The 26,542-nt window shown below is 45.7% G+C and overlaps 1 protein-coding gene across 3 annotated transcripts in view; it reads right to left on the bottom strand.

Moving 5' to 3' along the window:
• The window catches only part of Ccdc91 (coiled-coil domain containing 91), a 138,488-nt gene that overhangs the window by 2,004 nt on the left and 109,942 nt on the right, over nt 1–26,542 (bottom strand). The window contains exon 11 of one of the 3 annotated variants that reach the window (XM_050164719.1): nt 22,539–22,955. The exons of the other annotated variants lie outside the window; for them this stretch is intronic. Coding sequence (XP_050020676.1) covers nt 22,947–22,955 — 9 coding nt within the window. The 3' untranslated portion in view covers nt 22,539–22,946. Of the gene's footprint in view, nt 1–22,538; nt 22,956–26,542 lie in introns of those variants that run through there. 3 annotated transcript variants of the gene reach the window in all.

Raw genomic sequence — 26,542 nt, 5'->3', positions numbered from 1 at the left:
AGGAGGACTGGGCTGGACGAGACTCCCTTCAATTCTGGGATTCTGAGGTTTTCATGAATGAACAGCAGAGTTCTGGCTCACCTTTTCCCTCTCAACGCTTTCCCTTCTCCTCTGTTGTCTGATGCCTCTGGACAGCTGCGAAAACAAACACTCCTCCCACCCACAGGATCATGAATAAGAGAACCATTAGGTTCAGTCCCAGCTGAGCAGAGACACGGTCTGCCTTGCAAATGACCGTATCCTCGGCTTCTAGAAATAAGTCTGGAAATGTCGGACATTTGTCGAGATTTCTGAGGACGATGAACTGATCTGTGCACGAGCCCAGTAAGGGCAGAGGCATCTACAGGGAAACGGCTGATGTATCCTAAATTCCAAGACAGGAGGTCCAGCTTCATCCACAAGGGGGATGCTAGAAAGACATTTTAGTATAAGCAGGGCATGTGCACGTGCACACACACTCACATGTACACACATACACTCACACTCACACACACACACACACACACACACACACACACACACACACACACGCTGTTTAGTTGTATTTGGAGCAATAAGGAAATTTAAAATCCAAGCGTATGCCATTCAGATGAGAGGTCCAGACCATTCTGGACAGAGTCTGTATGTGGAATTCCTACGGCACACAAGCTGGTCACTCAGGTAGTAACAGGTGTGACCAAACTGCTTCCCAGAGTGAGTATACCAGGTCACCAGTCCCTAGCATGAGGGAACCGTGTCCTCATTCTCTTCTTTCGACAGCAGCAAAGTTCCCACTGTGTTGATCCGTCTGTGACCTTTCACCCTTGGCTACCCCCATGCCCACGTCACGTATGTTTCATTACCACCCCCCTTCTGCACAGACAGCATCTTTCTCCCCAATCTGTGGTCCCTGGTCTGGTTTCACTGCCTACCCCACGGTCCCAAAGACTCCCACATTTGAACATTAACTGTCCGGAGGAGTGCACGACAGAGAACATGTGGTACTTTTCTTTCTCAGTCTGCGTTACTTTGCTTCATATAATAATTTCCAGACCAATCCATGTATCCTGCAGATTTCACTTTTCTTTATGGCTAAATAAAATTCCATTGTGGATATACATGTTTTTTTTATTATCCATCTGTCAACAGACATCTAGGTTGACCCTACTTTCTGGCTGCCGTGAACAGAGTGGGGATGAACAGGGGTGTGCAAACATCTCATGGGGGACAGAGGCCTTAGGATGGGTGTCCAGGTGTGATGTAGCCAGGCCATGTGGTCAGGAGTTTCTGTGAAACCTCCACCAACCACGAGATGGACCCTCCGACTAGGAGAGAAAAGAGCAAAGTAGTTCTAACTTGCATCTCTCTGATGGGTTAGGATGCTGAGCACTTAAATACTTGCTGGTCGTTTGTGTTCCTTCTTTGGAGAGCTCTGCCCATTTCGCCAGTCCATTATCAATCGGCCGGATTCTCTGTTTGCCTGTTTTGCAGCTATTTCTATATTCCAGACACTACACCTAACTGCAGCCTGACTGGGAAGCGTTTTCTCCTCCTCTGGAGGGCATTTATTCTCACTTCTGATAGTTTTCTGTAGGAGCTTGTAAGTCTATGTTCCCATACCTGTCAATTCTTGGGCGATTTCTGACTTCAAGTGTTCTTCCTATGCTTTCTTCTGGCTGATTCAGCATTTCAGGATTGAAATTAAGGTCTTTGATCTAACTTGAAATAATTTTTGTGCGCAATGAGAGTTATGTATCCATCTTCATCTACAATTTGAGGTCCATCTTTGTCAACACCGCTTGTTAAATAAGCTACCCCACCCCACCCCACGTGTTCTGGTGTGTGAAGGTAGGCACAGCTGTGTTTATTCGCTGATCCCGTGCTCCCCTACTGTGTGTCAAGCTGTCGTCATCACTATGGCTCTGTAGTACAGCTTGAAGACATGGACTGTGGTCTACTTAGCGGTATTCTTTCTGCTTGGCACTTCTCTTGCTATTCATGATCTTTTGTGCTTCTATATAACTTTTAAGACTTTTCCCCCTAGTTTTGTAAATAATTCTATTGGACTTTCAGAGGGAATTTACTGAATACATACATTACTTTTGGTAATGTATTATTTTATGATATTAATTTTATGATATTAATTCTTCCAACCCAGGAGCACGGAAGGTGTTTCAACGGTCTAGTATCTTCTTCAAATTCTGTTTTCAAGGTCTTAAACTTTTCATTGTAGAGGCTTTTCATTTTCTTGGTGAGGCTTTTCACTTTCTTGGTTGGGCTTATTCCTAAATGTTTATAAAATGTTCCTTTTAAATATTACTACTTAGTCTTTGAGGATAATGAACACTGAGAAGTGTCTTAGGTTTTCTATTGCTGCCATAAAACACCATGACCAAAATCACCTTGGGGAAGAAAGGATTGATTTCACTTTACTCCTTCAGGTCACAGCCTGTCATCAGGAAAGTCAGGGCAGGAACGCAAGTCAGAAACCTGGATGCAGGAGCTGAAGCAGAGGCCATGGAGGAACTTTGCTCCCTGTTCTCACGGTTGGCTCAACCCTTGTTCTTATGCCATCCAGGATCACCTGCCCAGGACACTGCACCCAGTGGGCTGGGCCCCTTCCCACAATCAGTAAGAAAATGCCCCAAAGGCTTGCCCACAGGCCAATCTGATGCAGCCATTTTCTCAACCCTGAGTTCCCTTTCCCAAATGCCTCTAGCTTGCACCAAGTTGACTAAAAACTAACCAGGAGAAGATGCCACTGAATGCCTATAGATCAGGTAATGTTTCCCTGACTATTTATTCATTTATTAGTTTTCATTATTTTATTTCCCTGACTTTTAAAACTTTACATTCCATGTCTGTTCTGTATTAAACAAATTTTGAAAAATTAGCCAAGGAATGATCTTATTCCTTCTGAAACCGTTCTTTTAGACCCTAAACAGACAATCACACAAACTGCAAGTCCACGGAGAACAGTGGTTGACTGCTCCTGGGATTGCACAGTGATAGAATTTAACTGCTCGGTCTGACCTCCCCCATCACAGCCTGGAAAACTGAAGCTGAGTAGGTAAGAGACCAGGTTTGCATTCTCCATAGTACTCCACGCTTAAACAAAATTCCCGCTTCTTAAAAGGACATTTAAATACATTTGAGTTTGGCTGTTGTATATCAAGGAGAGTCGTTTTTGATGAGATAGGTTCTTCAGAGGCTCCAAGGCCAGAGAGACACTGAGAAGCTCTGGATGCTGATACAATACCATATTTTGACTTAAGGCCAGATGCTAGCTAACACACACACACACACACACACACACACACACACACACACACCACCCATGCACAGCTCTAAGATCCTGGACGTTTTCTTAGCCATCCACAAAGGGCTGATAAACATGAAGACCTGGATCTCCCTCTGTGTGGTCTGCAGTGTGAAGCTCTGACATTTCGGGATGAAGACAGCCACCTTTCTTTTCTCTTGTTTCTCTTCACCGGAGTTGAAAAACAATCAACTTTGTCTACAGCATGTCTAGCTGCTTTAACGGGGGCTCCCTGGTACTTCATCACGATGGCCATGCCTGCTCTGAGTCGTTTCTCTATTCAAAAGATTGTTTTCTATTTTTAGATAAGTAAGTCTGACGTGAGAGTCCACATTGTATGCAAAGCTGAAGGTCAGATGCAGAGCCCTCTGTGGGAACGTATCTGTGACCTTACGGTAAACCGTGTTGATAGGGACTTTGAGTCAACCGGGGAAATTAGTATCGCATAAAATACATGCTTAGAATAAATCAGACTGAAAGATTCAACAGTCTGAGCAGCGGTTTGACCCGAGTCGGTGCCGGCTGCCTTCATCTCGAACTTCGGAGGGTGTGGGTCTGTCCCCTTCACCAGGACACTCACAGTCCACATCTGAGGATGACAGTACAGAAAGATGCCGTGTTCCAGATGGGCTACAGATGTTCGCTGGGAGCAAATGACAAGCGGGTAAGCGGGCACAGGGAGTCTAAACTGCGCTGGCCACAACTGAGAGCCTGTTGTTTCATTTTAAGATGTCTCGGGGTAAAAGCTTCTCTGTTCTCAGCGTCTCTGTTCTCGAACCATCTAAACTGAGTTCCTCACATCTGAGCAGTTGGCCCTTCTATCCCAAACCACCAGAGCCCGCGGGGAATGAAAACACTCACTTCTCCACTCTAGAGTCTACACACATCAGCACATAATCTTGTTCAACTTCACGGGCTCGGCAGTATGCTTGGCCAGGACAGAGAGGCCCGCAGTAGACATGGTCTTGGCAGGTAGTACGCCCAGTGTCAAGAACATGGCTCCTGACGAGAGGTCTGGTTCCAACAGCTCTCGCTCTGCCAATGGCAATTCCAACAAAACCAAAAAGTAAGGCCATGGATTTAAAACTTATAGAGAAGAAAGCTGACTACTGCTTCCCAGTGTCTCTGGCTCAATGATCTGGATACCACCACTTGGACTGGGTGAGGATGTGGTCCCTTGAGGACCCAAGGAGCTGGACACCGAGTCCCAGGAGTGTCTGAGTAGCTAGGTATGGCTTTCCTGAGTGTCTGAGGAGCTGGACAGAGCTTCCCAGGGTGTGCTGTCTCACGAGCCTACCCCTAAGCCATGTCTGTATTCTCCTGGCAACTGTATGAACAGGACAATTGAGGCTTAGAGAGGTTATGACTTGCCCCTAGTAGAAGAGCTGAGACTAGCACCAGGTGTGACACCCAAGCCCAGCCTACAACCTCAGCATGGTGCAGCCTTCTCAGATAAGGGCTTCAGTCATGGCTGGGGGCCTTGGCACAGGGTCTATTTTGTTATAAATGCACAGGGGTTCTTTACGTTGCATTACCCAAGTGCAACAGCCTGCCAAGGTGCCAAAAACCCTGGCAGATACAGCTACTAAACAATGCAATCATCTTCCTTCCACAGAGTACTCAGTATGTTTCAGAAATTAACACGTAAAAGGGTCCCTGAAACCACACTAGAAGCATTTAAAGAAAATTCAGCTTACTAAATACACCATGGAAAGAAACATTGCCTTTAAAAAAAAATCTGGAAATGTCAGTGGCTATACAGAAAAACAGTATGAGACTCCCTCCTGCCCCAGCTTCTAACAAAACAAAGGTTTTTAATTCAACCTGTACTGTGTGGTACCAAGCGAGCCTTGCAGTGCACAGCCACCTGAAGCCTGGGTGACCTCTGCCCACTCACTCCTGCATTTCCAGTACCAGTAATGAGGCTGGGCAGCCTTGGACCAACACACGCTCGGTGCATACTTGGTTAGGGAATTCTACTTACTTAATGCCCAAAACTGCACCCATAAAGCACCGCTGACTTGAATGAAAGGTTACTGTGAAGAGATTTTCCCCTCTGAAATATTCTTCATCTTCAGGGATTTTATAGTGTGTACCCGACCATGGAAATCTGATCACTGTAAACTAGACCAGCCACCCGGTACATCTTAGACAGACTTCTGCCCTGGTACATCTTAAACAGACTTCTGCTGCCAAGGGAAGGAAGGAAGAGGTGAGCGCCTTCTCGGTGGTCCCTCTCGGGATCACCGCTGCCTCCCAGCTGGCCCTGTAAATGGAGGGAACAATAACCCCTCCATCCGCCCAGCGCAAGTAAAGGAGGCTCGCTCTCACTCCAAGCTAAACGTGGATGATACTGAAAAAGTAGAAATAAAAACAGGGCTTATGGTAAAACTTGCTAAGTCTTGGCAGAAGGCCTCATCTTCTTCATCAACAGGCTTTAAGGGAAATTCCAGGAAAAACACACACATCCTTGGGGTCACTCTATGTCTTAGTTTGTATGATAAACACCATGGCCAAAAGCAACCTGTGGAGAAAAAGGTTTCTTTGCTTACAGTTGTAGGCCCTCATGGAGGGAGGTCAGGAAAGGAACTCAGGCAGAGGCCATGGAGGAGCTCCTCGTGGTTCATTGCCCAGCCTGCTTTCTTATACAATCCAGGCCCACTCACCCAGGGGCAGCATCCCCAACAGTGATCTGGGCCTCCCCACATCAATCACCAATGAAAAAAACGCACCCCCCCCCCCGACTTGCCTACAGAAAATCTAATGGAGGCCTTTTCTCAACTGAGGCTCCTCTTCCCTGGTAACTTGTGTCAAGCCCAAGGGAAGGAAAAGCCACTGGAGCTCAAGAAAGGGCCTTCTGGGGGCATCTTCCCCATTTCTGGTCTTGCGTTTTTCCTTACCCCACCTTCAAAAACTGCAGCCTGCACTGGCACTCTGTAGCATGAACGATACAGTGTGGTGCTATGATCAGAATGAGCACACAGAATTCCACACAGAAAGGGCACCAAGTCCCAACGACCCTGGACCAGAGAGAGTACCTAGACCTGGCTTGGCTTCTGTGTTCCTCTGGACGGTAGGTTTCCAGATTCTGTGCTTACTGCTGCCGCTTTCAGTCTGTGCTACGGGAAACTTAAATGTTACACGACAAAGGAGCCCACTTCCCACAAGTGAAAGTTTAGTTCTCAATTTTTTTTGAAAGATTTTATTCATGGGTCTGTTAGAGTGTACACAGATGAGTCTTACACACACACACACACACACACACTACTGTCCATTGTCCTGAAAAGCATGTTGCAATCCTTACATGCTGGTCCCTTGAAGCTGGAGTTAAAGCATCTATGAGCCACGTGACGTGGGTGCTGAGATGTGAACTGTCTTTTGGGCTGAGCGGCAGATGCTCACAGAATCTGGGCCATTTCACCAGCCTTGAGAGCTCAGGTTTTAGATCATGAACAAGGATGTGGGAACAGGCTCAACATGTTAAGTGGGTAATGGAGCTTTTGCTGAGCTGGACAATTTAATTTGGGGGTTGAACAAGCAATCATTAGAACGTAACTCTGATAACTCAAGAGCCTGTGAAGGGAGCTGGGTGTTGTGTTACGAAGAGAGGGGCTTCACCTTGGTGATGAAGGTCACCAAGGACAGCCTGGACTACACAGGGAGCTTTAGGAGAGCCTGAGCTCGAGAGACCAGGGAAGCAATGATGCTTCTCTGTCTTCTGATGCCGACTGGACATTACAAAGCAGAACTGGAGGTTTGGAGTTGGAATTTATGGCTCTGTGGTGAGCCTGGCATAGACACTCTTATATGCGGCTTTTACTATTTCCGTCATTTCCTTTGTCAGCTAATTAGCTCTGACTTACTGCAAACAAGCTATAAAGAACATTCCTAAAAGAACACAAAACAAACAAAACCAGCCCCTCCCCCCTCACCGTATTCTCAGGTGATCAGACCTCCCCACTTGTCTTTTATAAAAAGCTGGCAAAACCACTTAAGCCTCTGCATGCAGTCAAGCTCTCCCAACACTCTAGCACACCGGTACCAGGAGATAAAATTAATACGGGGTAGGATATGCCTTCTGAGAAGTAAAGTGCATACTGCTCTGGGAAAGGAGAGGCCAGGCCCTGGCCTCGGGTCACCACTGCCCGTGTGTACAAGTCACTCTGGAAGGACCCAATTAAATTCAGGTGACAGCAGAGAGAAACTCTTCTTCCTCTTAATGTAAACACATGACACCACGTGCGGAATGGAAGGGGTGAGCTGTAGTGATATTCTGTGTGTGTTTTAACAAATAAAGCTTGTCTGAAGAGCAGAGTGCACAGTTAAGTTACTAGAGGCCAGGGAGTGGTGGCGCACCCCTTTAATTCAGGACTCAGGAGAAAGGCAGAGGGGTCTCTGTTAGTTCAAGGCCACCCTGGGCTACACAAGATTGAATCTGTCTAAAAGAGGAACAGAACTCACACAAAGGTGATCCCAGCACCTGGATGGATAAAAGTGCCTTTAATTCCAGCACTAGGGAGTTAGAGACGGGAGCGACATGACTGGGCAGAGAGAGGAGTGTAAAGTGGACGGAGACGGGAACTCAGGCAGTCTGAAGTTTGGTGGAGATGATGGAGTCTGGAGATACAGTCTGAGGCCAGGGTCTCTTCTTCGCTCTGAGCATTGGCAGAAGTAAAGGAACTGGTGGCTGGCTGCTCTGCTTCTCTGATCTTCAACATTAACCCCTATATCTGCCTCTGGGTTTTTATTAGTAATACCAATTAGAATTTGTGCTATAGTAGTTCATCTGAAGGGCATGTGGCGAGTTACGTAGAGACACTGCCAGACAGAAGCGCCATGATGGGACTTCCCTCAAAGTCTGCTCCTTTACTCTATCAGAGCCACTCTGCCTGGACGCAGACTAAAGATGGCTTTGGCGGTACATTCCAGGGTTCTTCTGAATCAAAGACAAAGGCCAATATTCAGAACAGAGCCATACACAATTAAAATCTGCCCAACATAAACATGGCAAGCTGCCAGTCTAGCCTTCGGGTCTCTGGGCGGCTGGGGATCCCATCTGCTTCTTTAGGAAGAGCTAGTGCAAGAGGTTCTAAGAGGTTCCCACTTCTTGGCTCTGTATTTCTTAGGGAAAGTACAGAAGTTTATTGCAGAGGGCATGTTTAAGAATCTAACTTTACAAATACATACATAGTCCTTGGGTTGTAGAAAGGGTTTAGAGGAAAATAAAGCAAGCGTCTAGCCTTGCCCAGTTGGGTTAGGTATAAAAGAAATGGGGTAAAGCAGGGATAATGTCTGGGGAGGAAGACCACCGTTATGCCTCACTGCTCATCCAAGAGAGCACTTGCTGTACTTCCTTCAAACGTAGGAGTAAAGGGGCGGTGACCAAGGTTCAGCAATCCAGAATTTAGCCCAAAAGGCACCAATATGGTGCTCACTCTCCCGGGAGTCCTGACCTAAAGCTGAGACGCATTTGGGGTTTGCTCAGGGGAAGGGTGTGGATCCCGAGAGTGTTAGGAATAGTCTCTGCATCTACCCCGCTTAGAGGAAATGAGGTCACTAGTGCCGAGTCAGAGATGGGCTGCGTCCCAGAAGCCACAGGCAGTTGGCTGGCCTTTCTGTGCTTTTCGAGACTGACTCCGTATCACGGTCTCACGATCATTTCCAGGGGCTTCCTTGATGAAAATGCCAGGGCCCCGCCACAGCTGTTGTAGAGCCCTTCACAAAGGCCGAGTGGACTCAGCGCCCAGCTGCAGGAGCTATTTTCAGTGGAAGGTGAAAGGAACAGAAGCAGTGACCAGACTGGGTCTTTTGTTCCACCTTCCTGTTCTACAGACGGAGACGGAAGTGTTGGAAAGGCCCCATCTGAGATTGCTGGTGGCACACTTGCAAACCCAGCACTTGGGAGGCTGAAGCAGGGACATTGGTGTGAGTCTGAGGCCAGCCCTGGCTACAAAGTGAAACACTGTCTCAAAGATCAAAGCCAAACCTAACAGGGTCCTTGTCTGGGAACCAGCAAAGTCTGGCCTCATGCGGTCCCACTGAAAAGAGACCTCTCTAAAGAAACTCATTTAGTTCTGGAAAATAAATGCATAATTCAGCAAAAGACTACTCCATTCCCCAAATACATGAGTATATGAAAGACCCTGGGAAGACGATTCACCAATCTGTGCGGCCATTCCGGAAGACTAGGATTTATTTCCTGTCACCCACAGGATGACTTACAACCACTTGCAACTCCAGTTCCAGGGGGAGGGATCTAATGCCCCATTTTGGTCTCTGTAAGTACAATATATATACACGTTCAGATACACAGTACACATAAAATCAATAATTCTTAAAGCATATGAAAATATTTATGAACAAATTGATCAGAAAAATATCTCCTAACACTCCTAAATGACAAAGACTACAAAGGATGTCAGTTGTCATGATCAAACAGTAAAACTACAGGAAAGGCTGAGGAAAGCATCTCAGCACAGCTAATAATGATGATGATGATGATGACAACAATGATAATGATACCCCTGAAAGGCAGCATTCTCAAACCTGCATCTCAGATCTTTGCGATTTCAGCACCTCTCACAGGCAAGAAGTAGGGAACATAATGAATATTAGGGTCATTATAATGCCAGATTATTCTAAACATAAACTTCTAAATAACACACACCTCAAGATATAACCTCAGGCAATAAAAGAAGTGCATTTGAGAGATACATTTATAAAATATTAAAACTATTAAAAAATGACAAAGATTTTAAGGATGACCAACTACTAAAATTACTTGATAATAGACAAATCCTAAATAGAGTTCTGAAGTATTCAAAGAACGTATTTTATAGGTGACCAAACCATACATAGAAAATAAGCAAATTTACCGTAAAAATTAAGACCGTTTTGCAGATAGAACTGCTTCTAATTCTGACCAGAAGAGTTTGATCCTGACAAGGAGAAAGTTGGGTGCAATTCTACAAATCGTAGCAAAGCAGGGCCAATGGGAATATGGGACAGGAACATCGTGGACTAATTAGAGGATAGCACAGGCACGTGCCTTGGTTACTAACAAAGCATGGCTTCTGACTATTAAAGAGATGCGTGGATATAATTACCAGATGAAATACAGGCCTGGAGCCACCACCATCAATCAATCACCACACGCCACAGCGGACCCATAACCACAGGTGTTAGTGAAGAACTGTAGAAAGCACAAATTTGCTGATGGATGTGTTCTGAGAAGTTCTTCAAAGGATAGGACTTCCAGCCCACGGTGCTTCTCACTCGACTGCAACCTTGACTTCCAGCCCCTGGTGCTTCTCACTCAACTGCAACCTTGACTTCCAGCCCACAGTGCTTCTCACATGACTGAAACCTTGACTCTTCTATGGTTCTTATCTACACCCTGCCATCATCAACTGAAACACAGGCTATTATATTCTTTTTGAAGATACATAGCATTTACAGTGCTCTCTTTGTGAACTTCTGCATGTGTCCCCCACCCCCTTTCATGTCTGACACTCTATCTTAGCCATAAAACACCAGGGGATGATTCTATCTTACATCCCGGACACGGATGTGTTCATTTAATTAAAAAATACCTGCTATGGTCATAAATCTACCCATTCTTCCTAGGGATTAAAATGATATGTGAGTGCCTTCAACAAAAACTTAGATACTACAGTAATTAAGAGTTGTTCAGTTTTTAAAACATTTGATTTGACATATTTACAATATTCAAACCTCCATCATTTCCTTTTTCTGATACCACTCGATGCTCTTACTTTTCTGCCCAATTTTTTGTGCTGTTCTGTGTCTGCCTGGCCTCTCTCAAAGGCTTGCCCACAGCATGCCTGTGTCTGGGGTGCTCTTCTGGACTTCTGCTCACATCTCTTCTTAGATGCTGGCTCGGTTCATTAGAACGCCTCTCTCACTCTTCCCTCCCAACACTCACTCACTCTCCTGGTTTTTTCAGTGTCATCTCAAAATATCCTATTTGCTTCTGTCGATCGTATGGAAGATCTCTAAGGAAACAGGGTTTCCGGTGTATTCTTTTCCATGACTTTGAGATCTAGAGTTCTCTGTGGCTCAGTGGCCCAGACGCAGCTGGGGCTGCTTTGTCTAGGCTCTGTGTGAGTCAACATCTAGAAAACTAGATGTCTAGGTGCTGGCTATGGCTTGGATATGAAGCGTCCCTCACAAAGCGAATGCATGCATTGGTCCTGATGCAATGCTGCAATGTGGAAAGTTTGTCCTGGTGCATTATTCATGTGGGGGGGGGCAGTTCTGGTGTCTGAAGGAAGCACTCTGGGGAAGCAAGAATATCCTGAGAACTTTGACCTCATGAATGGATGAATTTGTGGGTGGATTTATAATCTGATAGCAGTACTGGGTACTGGTAGATAAAGAAGATGCACCTAGTTAGAAGTAGATCCTCATCATGTGAATGCAGTTTCTCCAGGACTGTGGTTTAGCACCTTATGGTCCCTGTGGTAGGGGTAATTTTGTGTATCTGTACACGGCAAATGTTTGTGGAGGGAGAGACAGGATACTTTAGGCTTTAAGAGTCACCAAGCCACCGTCATAGCGACCACTTCTGCACCTGGACTTAATAAAGATAACAGACCACAGGGCCACAGGAGTGGGCTAGGAACACTCCCTTCCCATCTTAGTCCTGTCATATTTTAGTGAGATTCCTACCATTTTTGAAATTTTTGTTTCTCCCCTACAGAGTGAAGGTTACCCAGCTGACTGTAGGCCTGTAGTGGGGATTAAACAGGACAGTGTTTTGAAAACACGCACGGCAGCTGTGTTAACACCATTGCCTTGCTACTTCCAGGGTTCATTTCGCTATCTACTGGCAACTCCAACTTCATTTGGGGAATTCCTCCTTTCTCTCGACTGCAATCAGGACTCCAGAGAAATGGCGGCAGCTAGCTCGGTCCATTCCCACTTGTCATTCGGAAGTCACCATCAACGCTGCTGCCTCTAGTTTCCGAGGCATCTCACTCCGTTTCCTCAGATGCCAATCAAGTCGGCTGTCTAATTAATGCTGCAGTAAATTAAACATAAGTGACATTGCTGACATCTCTGCATCGACAGCCACCCACTGCTCTGCTTCTCACTTCAGCCTGGGCGAAATCTACAAAGGAACCCACTCCTCCTCCAAAACTTCCAGCGGCCCAAGGTGTCAGTGATCAGCACTGATTGATCTCTGTGGAGACCTGGGCATAAGGAGCTCCCAGGAATACAAGGCCAGTGTTCAAGCCGCCATGGTACAACATACCTGAGATCTTAAGGAGGGCTCTTTTCGGTCTGGAGGTCAGCTTGGATTATAAAATGTGTTTCGAGGCAGCCTGAGCTAATACATAACACCTACTCTCAAAAACAAGCAAGCAGAAAGAAAAAAAAAAAGGTTGAAGCAAAACTGTCCAGAATAAAGTGTTTAGAAGCAAATGATTATCGTAAATAAGCAGAACAAAGTAGGACTAGTTTTGTGGCGGATATAGAGATTTTTAATGATTATGTAATGTGTGTCCCCCTTTCCTAGCAAGTATTCTACCTCCCGCTGATGGGAGGCAGATGATTCCAGGAGGTCACTGTCTTCTACCAATCGAGCCAATCTGCATCTAAGGGGAAGTTGGGAAACCAAGGCTGTGAAGGACTTTAGGTACTAATGGTCATGCTTTTAAAGAAGCAATGAGCTGATCTAGCGGAGACTTTGTGGTTTCCAGAATGACAGTGTGGAATCCTGTATTAGTATCATATCCTTATTTACGATGAAAGAATACACAAGGTTCCTCTTTCAGCGGGTGCTTTTTATACCAAGATGTAAAAATATGCAGAGACTCAGAAGACATTTACTTCAAACTTGACAGTTGAATAAGCACTCCTTGGTAGGACACGTACACATGCACACACAGTGCGCACACACACAAAGACATCATATACATGCACACAATACAGGTATGAACACACACAGGTGCACACATACACAGGCATACACCTTTACCCCCTGTGGGGAGCATGAGGGGGTGAAGGGCAGACATAAGGACTCCCCGTTTCTTACATAAAAGCATTATTAGCTCATTCCTCCCTGGGGCAAGTTCAGTGTCAACCACTTTTAATAAACTACATGCCAGGCTTTACTCATTTTGCAAGCTTGTCTATTTTCCATTTTAATTAACCACACACAAACACACTCGGAACTTTATGTATTTAATTACTTCTGAGGGTAGTCTGTTTGCTTAGCGTTAGTTACTGGCTGCTACCTGAGCCTCCACCTATATCCTGGTTTTGAGTTCTGGGTGTACATATAAGGCAGACCTTGGCCAGACATTGTTGACCAGCATACCTTGCTGTGAGGAGGCCGCTTGTTTGTTTTCCGGCCGCCAAGACTCCCAAAGTAACCACACAGACACCATATTATTTAAATCACTACTTGGCCCATTAGCTCTAGCTTACTGGCTAACTCTTACATCTTATTTAACCCATCTCCATCAATCTGTGCATCATGACGAGCTTGTGGCCTACCAGCCAAGTTTCGGTGTGTCTGTCTCCGACTATCGCTTCTCCCTGACTCCGCCCTCTTTCTCCCAGCATTCAGCCTAGCTTTCCCTGCCTGACTAAGTTCTACCTTGCTATAGGCCAAGCCCGTTTCTTTATTCATTAACCAATAAAATCAACACATAGACAGAAAGGACTTCTGGTTCAGGTGACTTAGTACTGATGGTATCCATTCACGGACTGATGAACTAATACAATGACCCTAACATGATCTCAGACAGTGGCATGCGGCAATGCACAGAGAGAAGACACAGCTGCTACAGAGCGAGCTCTGCTCCGGAGAGACCGTTGCTCTCCTGAGGATTCCATCACTGTGAGCCATTCTTCCAAACACTTCCACTGACTTCCTGGAGCATGGACTTGTTATGATACAGCAGACTCTACACAGTCAGCTTATAGTGTTTGTGTCTGGGGCTTCCTCTTACTTGCCCTGGATAGCTGGTACTGATACTGAGCACTAGAAACTGTTGGGCCAGTGACCTTTTGATTCCATAACGTTTATGCAAGTTTCACCTTCCTCTTGATACTGATGTATGAGTCTAGGGTATAAAGAAAGTCATAATGTCCTTTGGTGAGAGGAAACAGGAAGAAATCTTTACTACCTATGAAAGTATATAACGAAAAAGGTATATATAAAACTTTTTTTTTAAAGACAGGATTCTAAAGCAACCAATAACCCCAGTTAACAGAAGGAGAACACGTATTAGTCCCACAGCTCAGCTCCACCTCAGACAAGATATTCTCACTTTCAACATATGATAGCCATGAAAAAGAAAACTGGAGCCACAGAAAAGGGACGAATGCTGAGGATGGAAACAGAGTGAATACAGTGATAGTCACACTAAATCTTAAGAGAATTGGGTGAGCTAACTGATATAGAAAAAAGTCAGCAATATTGTTACACTGAAGCCCTCACCGATGGATTAAAAAAGGAGAGAGACATTGAAGTTCTTGACAGATGGCAAGGAAGCTGAGATTCAAATGTTCTAGTACCGACTATTAATGGCATGAAACAGGCAAGTATTGGTGGGATTTCAATGGCCGAAAGGAAGATCTATCCCAAAGTATTTTACTTCAAATACAGAGCTAAGAAAACCTTTATGAACAGACGACATCTGGAAAACACAAATGAACTGGAAGGTTCTGTGTCTGAAGATGAGTCAACACAGTGGCTGGAGCCGTTAACCTTCAGATCAACCAACCAGTGAGGTCCAGGGAAAGCAGATAGTGAGCAAGTCCACCTCAGCCGCCCTTGTCTAGGCTCTTCGTGCGGCCCTTATGTCTCATCTCTGTCCAGTTTCACACGCAGAGCAGGTGCTGGAGAAAGTGGAGGCCAAGCTGTAGCGGCATTTCATTTGTGTTTTGAAAAAGACAAAGCTTGCCTGAGGATAAGAGTACCAGGTAGTGGTGACACACACCTGTAATCCCAGCAGCCACAGTAGTAGCTATAGAAACCAGGCAGCGTATGCCTTTAATCCCAGTTAACCCCATGGGATTATACAACGGGAGGAGACGGCTCTCAGTCTCAGTCTCAGAAATTCTGAGACTCCTGCAGGCAGGATCACCATTTTTGGCCTGAGCGGAAGTAAGAACCAGTGTCTGGCTGCTTTGTTTGTCGGGTCCTCAGGCTGAACCCCACTATCAGTCTCTAGGCTTTTATTAGTCATGCTTTTCCATGCTACGGCAGTCTGGTGACCTCTAGGTCTTGGGCACACTGGGCAAACTCTCTACCACTGAGCTGTATCCCGGCCTAGGTAACAGGTTTAATACAGCAAGAACATGGAAAAAGAAGAAAAAGGAAGAGACGCCCTGATTGGCAGCCATAAATACAGGGACCAGAGATGTGCGGAGGACCCAAGGAACATGCTGGGATTTACCCCAGCGCATTCTGTGGGAAGGCAGCTGGCCAAGCTCTTTATGCCACAGAACTTTGCGGTGACCCCTCAATGAGGAAGACTGCTGTGACCACCACACACAAAATAGCCCCAAATTACAGCGGTGTGGCTGCTGTCAATGCAAGGCAATAGCAGACTCACAGACACATGACAACACCCAGCTCCCCATTCTGTCAGTCCATGGAAACAAAAGCCTCATCTACCAAACACCGTGGAGCCTTTGGAGGGTGAGACACAACGTAGACATCGGCTACAGAAAATTCCAGGTTACTTAAAGAAAGAATGCCACCACAGCCAAGAGGTGAACATTCGTTACTTAAAGAAAGAACGCCACCACAGCCAAGAGGTGAACATTCGCTAGAATGCCGGGTAGTCACTACAGTTGTTTGAATGAGAATGGGCCCACCCCCACCTCCCAGCTTGACTTCAGAGAACCAGCTCTAGGATTAGCTGAGAGAAAAAAAAAAAAAAAAAAACTAGAAATATTTCTGCAGTAACCATGGTGACCTGAAGAAACTCCCAAAGTATGTGGTGACAATTTGTAATGCTCTGATTTCTGACACCCTTCCTGTGTTTGAGGAACTCCCCAGCCCATGAAGTCCAATTCCTCTACATGAAACTGAGCAAGCTCGGTCATCTGGCCTGCTCGCCTCTGACACCACTTACTGGTCACGTGAGCAGAACTCTAAGCCAGACACCAGCTCTGAGGTCTGTGCACAGGCACCTGTTCTAAGACGGCAACAGAGGCATCCATCTGTGGGGTGTGGCATCCATCTGTGGGGTGTGATGTTTTTTTTTTTTTGTGATTTCTCATGTCACAGCTGCAGCAAAGGAAATGCTACCTTTAGCCCATTCTATGGAGGAGATTCTGTACTGCCCAGGGAATTTGGCTTTAATCTTGGTTTCTGGCCTTCCATTTGGCTAACCACTCATTGTCCTTCTGATAATCCTTGTGGGTGTTCACCCACTGGCATCGGCTTCTGTGTGAACAAAAACTAGAAACTCAGAGGAGTAAGAAGGACCTCGGGTTGGTTCTCTGTCTGTAAGGCTGGAGGGTTAGTTACCCAGGAGACACTGGAGAGAGAACAAGTCAAGTGTGCAGCCCCAAACTTTCAGCAGTCTGGGACAAATTATTAACTTCAGGGCTTGAACAAGTGGCCTGGCTCTCCTTGCAACAAATGGCACCCAACATGGGAAACTGCACACACATAAAGCCCGAGAGAGCTTGGGAAGGGATTCCAGACAGAAAAGAATAGAGTAAAGCAGGGCTTCTTGGTAGCAGCATTTTCTTAAATGGGCCAATCAGTTTATATCTAATGCACACCTCTGTGTGATTTCTTGAGACTAAAGAGCTGGGGACCTGGTGGGACGGGCTTAGTCAACAGGGGTATGAAGGGGCGTGAACAGTGGGATACTTAGCTACACAGTCTGAGATGAGTTTCCTATACCAAAGCTCAGCATCCAGCATGCGAGGTTAGTGTGGCAAATGCTTTTCACGCATCTCCTGGGCTTGTCTCTCAGAAGACATGGAAACGTTTTCTCTTAGGGTTGCCAAACTACTGTGTTTCACACTAGGACTCACTATATTGCACCAGACTCCAGGACACAACATTGTAGCCTTCTGCCTGTAGGTGGGAAGCAGAGCAATCAGCACTGAGGAATACATATTTGTCTCTTCATGGGGAAGTCCACAGCAAGAGTCACATTGGGTTCCTTTGTGTCTCTGGTAGTGTGATTCTAACACTTCAGTGTGAGGCAGCTGATTTGAGGGTGTAACACCTTCAAATGTCCTTTCTGTTGCTGAGGGTGTCGGAAAGTAATTCAGCTCTGGGAGACACAGAATGAGGTGGTGGAGTAGGGTTTGTGATTCCCACAAGGGGCATTAATGGGGGAGTGAGTCTCGGAAGGGCAGCAATGATGGCCAGACCTATTCCACTTCCTCGGGCTTTGCTTCTAAAACCCACACGTGAACACCTGAATCCTTCAACAGATGGCTCTTCACAATCAGCTTATCTTCCCCCACCCCAGTCATTCTCAAAACTTCAGTGAGAATATAAATGTTTGTGTGTGTATGCAGTTTTCAAATGGTCCATAGCAACTTCATCTTAGGTGATATGTAGTTTTATAATAAGTTAGTTTTAGGGGCGGGACAGATAACTCAATGCTGATAGGCAGGTATTGCTGTCAAAGAGGACCTGGGTACAGCTCCTGACACTCACACAGAGTGGCTCACCATCTGCAACTCCATTCCCAGGGGCATCCAACACCCTCCTCTGGTCTCCATGGGCACACTGAGCACATAAGCTCACACAGACACAGCATAAATAAAAAGAAAAAAATTAAAATGAGTTTACAGGGTGTAAAGCAACGTGATTCATGGAATCACAGCTGAACCAATTGGCAAGGAGGGAAGAACTCACTAGGACAGGGATGCAGCAATGAGAAACACCCACAACCAGAGAGAGAGAAAGAGAGAGAGAGAGAGAGAGAGAGAGAGAGAGAGAGAGAGAGAGAGAGAGCGCGCAAGAGCGCTGTGCAGGGCACTGTTATGCCAAAGGTGATTAGTGCTGCAGGGCCCCCCTGACACTATCCAGTTAGAACCCTGCCTAGGAAACAACAATCAACAGTCTCAAGTTTTAGCTGGGGGCAAAGCCAGACTTAGGGTACACCCACATCCACGGACTTCATTCAAACACAATATGGTGGTAAGCAATGAGCAATCTCCCTTCTCTCTCACGGGCTGGCCTTCCTTTAGGAGGGAGCACACAGAATCTGCAGCCAACAATGGGCAGGAATGCTGCTGTGTCTCTGAAGGAAAAGAGAAACACCACATCCCTCAGAGGAGGACATTCCCGAGACGTTTCCAAAACAATATTAGTTACAACTGTTATTATTAGTTTTGGCTATTTTTTCAAAGGAAAGGAATGTTTGTGGAGATACACATAATAGAAAATAATAGCACAATAGAGCAAGCACATTAAGACATGACCAAGTGTCTTTTAGCCAGGAAGTCTTTCTTCTTTCCACTGAAAATCAGGAAATAAGAAGATGACAATCTCAGGAGCTACACTCAAAGAGGAGAACCTGGCCAAGACCCCACCGGTCTCCTTATAGCAAAGAGGCGAGCGAGAGTTTTCATAAACATGAAGCCATAGGGTAAAGAGTGCTGACCCGCTAGGGTCACATGCTCAGCCTCACACCCAGTTCCTAGCAGCCAAGCCTGCGACACTCATCGTCACGAAGGCTATTGTGTTTCTAGATGTTCTGTGCGGAGCGCTGGTGAGAGTTAGCTCTTCTTCCTCTCCCTCTCCCTCTCCTCCCCTCCCCTCCCCTCCCCGCCTCTCTCCCTCTCCCTCTCTCTCAACAACAGCATGGTATCTCTAACGAGAAGGAAAGACCTAACAGTGAGAGCATTAGAAACAGACCTTGACAGCAGGAAACACTGGTGCTGTGTTGCTCACCTCCAAGCCACGAAGGAGAATTAAGTTTTTGTTTGTGGAACGCCTTCTGAGCCAACCTAACTTCAAGCTTTAACAAAACGGACAGCTTTCAGGGCACACTGGGACCGTGACTCAGTTTTCTTAACTTGCTACAAACAAAGCCGTGTTCTAAGTAACAACTTGTGTGCCTGGACACGTGTCAAGACCGGCGAGGCCCTAGCACACTAGGTTCTCCTTTCTCTCAACGCCCAAGGGAAGTGAGACTTGAAGTGAGTTTGGCACTAGCCCATGTGAAGGAAAGCGCTGAAGACTGTGCCGTCTATTGGAGGCTTTGAGTGAACTCCCCTAGTCCTGATGGGAGGCTAAGATAAGGCTGGGAGCAGTGACTGGTAGGCAGAGGGCAGGGAAGGCTCTGGCCACAGCTGCTGGGAAGGCATGGGTTACTGTCCATGGCTTTCTGACTTGAAATAGGAAATAAATCTGAACTGCCTTTACAGTAAAGAAAGGACAGTTTGTGAAAGTAAAAGACTTGGTCTCTTACAGGAACGAGCAAATCTATGTCCACATATTGTTATACTCTGCAGAGACTTGGTCTCTTACAGGAACGAGCAAATCTACGTGCACAGACTGTTACACTCGGCCTTTCCTGGGGTCCTAATGCTCTGCCACCCTCGGTCTTTGCCCAGCGGCCATGGCAGCTAGCAGCACAAGGTGAGGGTCAGATCTACAATATTGGTGATGGAGCTACTGCGCCTCCTTACAAGTCCCAGGAGACTCGAGCATGGGATCCATATTATCGCTCCTTCCCCAGCTGCCCATGGTCCTGTGGAAGCTGGGGAATATAGGAAGTAAAAGGCTGATACAGTTCCTCGAGGCTGCAGTTCACGATCGGGTGGACGCTGTGGTGATGCCGCTGTCTGTGGGGTCACCCAGGCTTCTCTAAGAAACCCCCCACCTGCATTCTGTAATGGAGCCCAACAAACTCATCGGTCTCGCCACGCCGGACTTTGGTCTGGCACCAGTGCCCATCATGGCTGGTTAGAAGTGCATCTGTCTCTCCAGGAAAAGTTAACAAAGCAGATTTTATTCCATTATCTTCTAGATTCTTGATAGACTGGGGCTGTAGTTCTCAAGATTATTTGGAACATGAAATTCAGATTCTTTTGGCTGGACAGTGGAGGTGAGAATTCATTATGATGATTTTATTTTATCAGGTTCATTCATTTTTCTGCTAGTTAGTCTTAATTTTAGAAATACACATACACTCGCGCACACACGCACATACACATACTTAGGGCTATTTATCAAGGAACCTCAACCCTTCACTGTGCTACCCTCACTAAAATCATGTTACTGAGAACAACATGTTGCATGTATTCATAGAGCAGGCATTTTATTTTATCCACCTTCTCCATTTCGGCCTGGGCTAGCGACATTATCAATACAATTTTTTTTTTGTTTGTTTTCTTGCTTGAGCCTTGTGCTCAGGACATAAAGTTGGAGAAGACCACACAGGAAGAGTTTGATTTACTGTATTTTCAGTACCAACTATGCAGTTCAGACTGGCCTGGAACTTGTGTATGTCTGAGGATGATCTTGAACTCCTGATCAACCCGCCTGCACCATTAACATGTTGGGATTACAGGCGTGTAACAACACATCTAGCTTCCTTCTTTTGTCTCCGTCTTGCCCACCAAGGGGGTTTGGGCAAAAGTCAAAGCATGGACTTCAGAATCAGACTGTAAATCTCTGTCTCTGTGACTTGGGGGTAAGAGGCACAGCCACATTCCCTGTCCTCAGGGACATTCTTACCATCATCATTTCAAGCTCTCTGCGACTTTGGATTTCCTTCTTAGTGATCCATTACTTTACTTTTAACCATTGTTAGTAAAACACTCACCTGTTTGAACCATTGCAAAATAATGTCATCAAAATAAGCTTGTCCTGATGTGATGGTCTGGCCTCTGGTCACATGTCTGGGAATATTCCCAAGTGTCTTCTTACCAAAGACACTTTAGATCAAGAATGAAGGTCAAGAAATGTGAAGAATTCAAGGAAGAATTTAGGACAGCAGCCAGCATTTTGGGGTCCACTTGTATTGATACTGAAAGTTGCAAGGACCCTTTAAACCCTGACAGCTCATTGGCTTTGTAAAGCTTTCTTCTAAATAAAAATTTCTAAGCTCCACACCTAGGGAGATGTGCTCACTGGAGGCCACTTAGCACGGCAGCTCAAACTGGCTGGCTTCACTAACTCTCAACAGTTTTCTAGAGGGCCAGCTGACACGGACGAGATGTTACAGATCTGGAAAGTAAAATTCTGATGATTTAAATGAAACGAGAAGGCTGAGCCCACTTAGGCACTGAAAACAAGTAACCAGAAAGTACAACCACAAGGGAACGGTCCTCATGTGTCTCAGTCTAGAGAAGCAATCTTAAATACGACATCCGAATCAAACGCCACAGCGGGTCCTGTGGGTCCCCACACTGACACACTCCTCAGTTTATCCCTTACTGACATCAGCTGGACCAGGTCACATAGAAGAAATAACTCATCAGGATGAGGGAGCAGGGGTGGGCGGCAGAGAAACGGCACTGCTTCTGCAGGTGTGTGCAAGAGAGGTCAAGGGCTGCAACTCTTGGGACATAACCAGTGCACACCAGGAACTGAAAAGCCCTCAACATACTTGGTAGTGGTCAAGGAAGAAGCCATTTGCACTCCTGGTGGAATGTCACAACTGTGAAGGAAAGGGAGGGCCGCAACACACAACCATACTAGACAGGAAACAAGGCAACGGAGATGGGACAAGCTCTCTAGAGCTGTCTATAGTTCCAGTAACTGTCACTATCGGAAGAAACGTAAGTTCTTCTAGAGCTTTCTGTAGTTCCAGTAACTGTCACTATTGGAAGAAACCTAAGTTCTTCTAGAGCTTTCTGTAGTTCCAGTAACTGTCACTATTGGAAGAAACGTAAGTTCTTCTAGAGCTGTCTGTAGTTCCAGTAACTGTCACTATTGGAAGAAACGTGTTGGCTTAGTGTTGCCTTTAGCAGCTGAAGATGCAAGTGAAACCGCAGGGGACTGCAGCATTGCTGGCCTTCAAGAGCCCGGTTATGATTAAGAAATTCTGACAATGTCTTAGCCTCAGACCTTTGAAGTAAAGATAATTGTTCTTTGCTCCCTTCTAAAAATCTAAATTAAAAGAATCCTCCCAAGTGAAGGTTATTTTCCTGGAGATGATTTTGAAAACACAGGCCGTAATTCTGGTTCTTAAGAGGAAAAAATAATAATCTTTTATTACATTTGGATGAGGTTTTATTTTTAGGAATCACCGCCTGGCTGTGAAGAGCCGCTGCGTGCTGGATGTTATTCACGCTTCCTCCTTCACGGCGAGCTCATGTGTAACAGTCTGAACCTATGGGATGGGCTGCAACTATCCATTCCAGCCCAAGGGCTATTGGTCGTCACAAACCACAAATTCTCCCGGCCCCAAGAAGTATCTGGGATGTGGTCTTTCCCGTCTCATTTCTCTGCAGCCTGTGGCACTACTGATGCTGGCTCTAATGGTTGGTCTGGCCGTTTATAAGACAAGGGAGAGACTTCTCCAGAAGACTAAGGGAAAGCCAACTGCCTAGTTCCATGGTGAGAGGTCAGGAGTGTTAAAGGACCGACTGGGGGCCCTCTGACACCTGATTGTCAGCGCTGCTTCAGTAACATATGGCAGGTGTTCAGCTCAGCTGTTGCAGCATGAAGCAAGGTTCAGTGCGCCTAGAAAAGGAATTTTTAAAAATATGATCGGGTTGAATATTTGTTTGTTTATTTATTTATTTATTGTTTTTTTGAGATAGGGTTTCTCTGTATTTTTGGTGCCTGTCCCGGAACTAGCTCTTGTAGACCAGGCTGGCCTCAAACTCACAGAGTTCTGCCTGCCTCTGCCTCCTGAGTGCTGGGATTAAAGGCGTGCGCCACCACCGCCCAGTGGGTTGAATATTTATTTATAATTACTTTAAACACCCAAACTGTTTCATTATTATTTTTCTGATTAATCATGAACATTTTTACTAGTAGGATGTTTTGATTATACAGTTTTCTTGTGCTGTGGGCCAGCGACGCAGGATCATGTGAGCGGTGCTGAGCACGTACTGGGACTTCCTAACTAACTAATGCATAAGTAGTTCTCCCGCAGGAGTCTGAGCGCTGGGACTTCCTAACTAACTAGTGCATAAATAGCTCTCCTGCAGGAGGCTGAGCGCTGGGACTTCCTAACTAACTAGTGCATATAAAGTAACTCTCCCATCCTAGAGTCGGGGCCAGACGAATGGGGGCCAGACGAATGACAGCCGTACACGAAGTTTAACAACACCTCTGCTGACAGCATTTGCAGAAACAAGACAAAAAACATGCCACGAAGACTTTTCACAGTGTGAGTTCAATATCAATTCCAGTATCCTGGGTATACTTTTAACATTCACCAGTCTTGGAGGGTGATTTAGAGACTTAGAAAAAGCTATTTCCTCTTATGATGACCTGAATTTTATATCATGGGGAAAAATTAAGTCATTTGAGAAATTTACCATTTTGAATCTTCTATTTTGTTTTTTCTCAGTCCTTTAAAAGTAAAAGCAGAGGAGGAAATGTGGGGTGGAGAAGTGTTCATTTCCAACTTTCAGGGCTTTGGGAAAGGATCTGATGATGCTGAGGAACACACAGAGTAAGGCCTAGCTCCACGGGAGACATCTCAAAACTTCAAGGCTACCCTACAGACTGGAATACAAGGCTGCTGAGTGTCTGACCTGAAAATCTTAAGCTTGATCCATGATTTCTTAAAAAATAGAGCTATAGAAAGGAAAGGAAACATTTATCCTGAAAATGTGTTCTTTAAAACAAAACAAAAACTATCTTCCAATGGAAGAAGTGGAGAGGACTTGCCCCAATTTAGGTTTTTTATTTTATTTTATTGAGACAAAAATAAAAGGAACTAGCTAAAACAAAGCAAAATGAAAAATGTTTCCTCTAAGTTGGTTTGCAAGCTTTGGGTGTCCTTTATTTCCCCCAAAAACATTTTCTAAGTCCCAAGATAATACATCAAAATTAACTTGAAACAGTGAGTATAGTATTTTAAAGGAAGAAGGAAATACAGAATTAAAAATCTAAAATTTTCAAAAGTGACATAAAAAGAGGTGTTAGCAATTGCTGTTTCACTTTGGGTGCTTTCACGAACTTATCAAAGTTAGCCTTTTCTCTTTGGGAAGACAAAATGCCCAGATACTCAAAAGTGTCCCCCAGTGTCCCTAACACACCTGCAAGCGACAAGTGGTAACTTTCTACGAGAACAGGGCTGTAACCTCCTGGGAATCAGTAAAAGGAGTGGGGTCAGGTTTTAGAGCTCACCATGTAAACAGGAGCCAACACTGATCGGAGCACACATTCCAAAATGAGCAAAACCCGCCTACCGACAAGTGGCTTCTGGGTATTTTTACTAAGGTGCTGAACACAGTGCTCAGAACTGATGCGGTACAGGTGTGTGCCCTTGCTCCAGCTGCATCCTATCCCTAACTCATGACAACGTGGGTGCTCCGTGTAATAAGAACCGGACAGTGTGAACGGGGCCTGGCTCTGTTGTGTTCTCACTGTCTCTGCTGTCAATCAGACTACTTCTCACAAACAGGAACTGACAGGCCTTTAAAAGGATTCGGAGGAATACAGGCCAAATGGCCTAGCCCATAATTTAGTTCTTTTGAGACATTAGTTTGACATCCAGGGATCAGAGGACCCTAAAAGAGCCATCCTTACTCCTACAAGATGCTTTTATGGTAACCACATACTACAGAAAGTAACACAGCTTTGAATATATATATACGCCCAAATGATTTTATAAAATTGTCTCTGCAGATTTACATCTCATATATAGATTGGCTGATTCAGGAAAGTATATTGAATATGGAGGAACAATCTGAACACCTATCAATGGATGAAGTAAGAAAACTCACACATACAACATCCCACTCAGCCTTGCAGAGGGAGCGTGTGTGCCGTGTGACCCACCCAGGAGCCTTGAGGGAAGGAAGAAAAGAGCATCCTGTTTGCTGAGTGGCTCACAGTCGGGCTCAGAGTGGTCGGTCCAATTCACAGAGCTGGGTGAGGGGAGGGGAAAGGGGCGGCCACTAATGAGCTAACAGCACTTTCGGTCAGAATGATGAATAACCTCCCCTGGGCCACTCTACAACACGGCACCTATAGTCAGTGAGGACACCACACGACCGAGGGGGTCAGATTTCATGAGGACACCTCAGGAGTGCCACATGACCGAGGGGGCAGATTTCATGAGGACACCTCAGGGGTGCCATACGACCGAGGGGGCAGATTTCATGCTAAGAGCAGTTGTAACCACCAAGGGAAAGATTAAGAGGAAAAGACAATGGAAAGGAGTGGTCCATAAGAACCCCTAAGTTTATTTTATCTGTGTTTCTTCACTATTCCAAATAATCCGTGTGTATCCGTCATTCCTCTGGGCACAGCTCATAAACTAGATTATCTGAAATACCCTCTGTGGGAAACACCGGCACACAATTAAAACGCCAACTTCACTTTTGGGTTCAGAATGTGAAAAATCTATCAGAAATCAGGGTGAAAATAAAGATCCCCCTAAAGCAAGGTGCTCAAAGATATAGACACACATAGAGTGCTCCTGTGGATGCGACTTCTCTGGAAACATCCCTGACCGATTCTGTACTCTGCTGACAGGAATCACAGAGACTGGGAATTTTCTTCACGCCATTCAGGTTGGGAGCAGGGGACTGAGTGGTGTCCCGACCCTCCCTGCAAACTACAGGACAGCAGCTGGCGTTTTCCACTCTGCCATCCAGCCAACAATCAAGTTTAGACACTACACGCTTCATATTCATGGTTCCGCTTGTCTGCTTGCTATGGTGTAGAACACCTGACACTTTATAGTATGCACCTGAATGCAGTACACGAGAATTATTGTACTTTACACACATATGATAGGCATGTAAATAAAACATACAAAAAGCTTTAGTGTCGCCTGTTCTTCATACACTGCCTGTTTGTGGGAAGACAGTGAGTGAATCTTGTTCTGCTTTCAGTCCCTGCAGCTCCGTCCCTGAATTCTGACCAGCATGTTCTGACCTGCTCTCAGACAGAACCAGAGCAATGTGGTATTTATTTGCGGACTGTAATGAAATCTGTTAGAATGACAGTTAGGCTAACAAAGAGAGCCTGAAGAGCACATTCAAGTGTCTACAGGAAGTAAAGGAATCGACAATCACACGGCAACCCCCCCCCCCCCCGAAGTCTAGAACTGCCTTCCTGAGTCTATCGTTACGGGACCTAGA

The sequence above is a fragment of the Alexandromys fortis genome, unplaced genomic scaffold (assembly GCF_014885135.2).
Source record: "Alexandromys fortis isolate MF-2015 unplaced genomic scaffold, M_Fortis_MF-2015_v1.1 scaffold_153, whole genome shotgun sequence".
NCBI lineage: Eukaryota > Metazoa > Chordata > Mammalia > Rodentia > Cricetidae > Alexandromys > Alexandromys fortis.
This window is presented reverse-complemented; position numbering and strand designations above follow the sequence as displayed.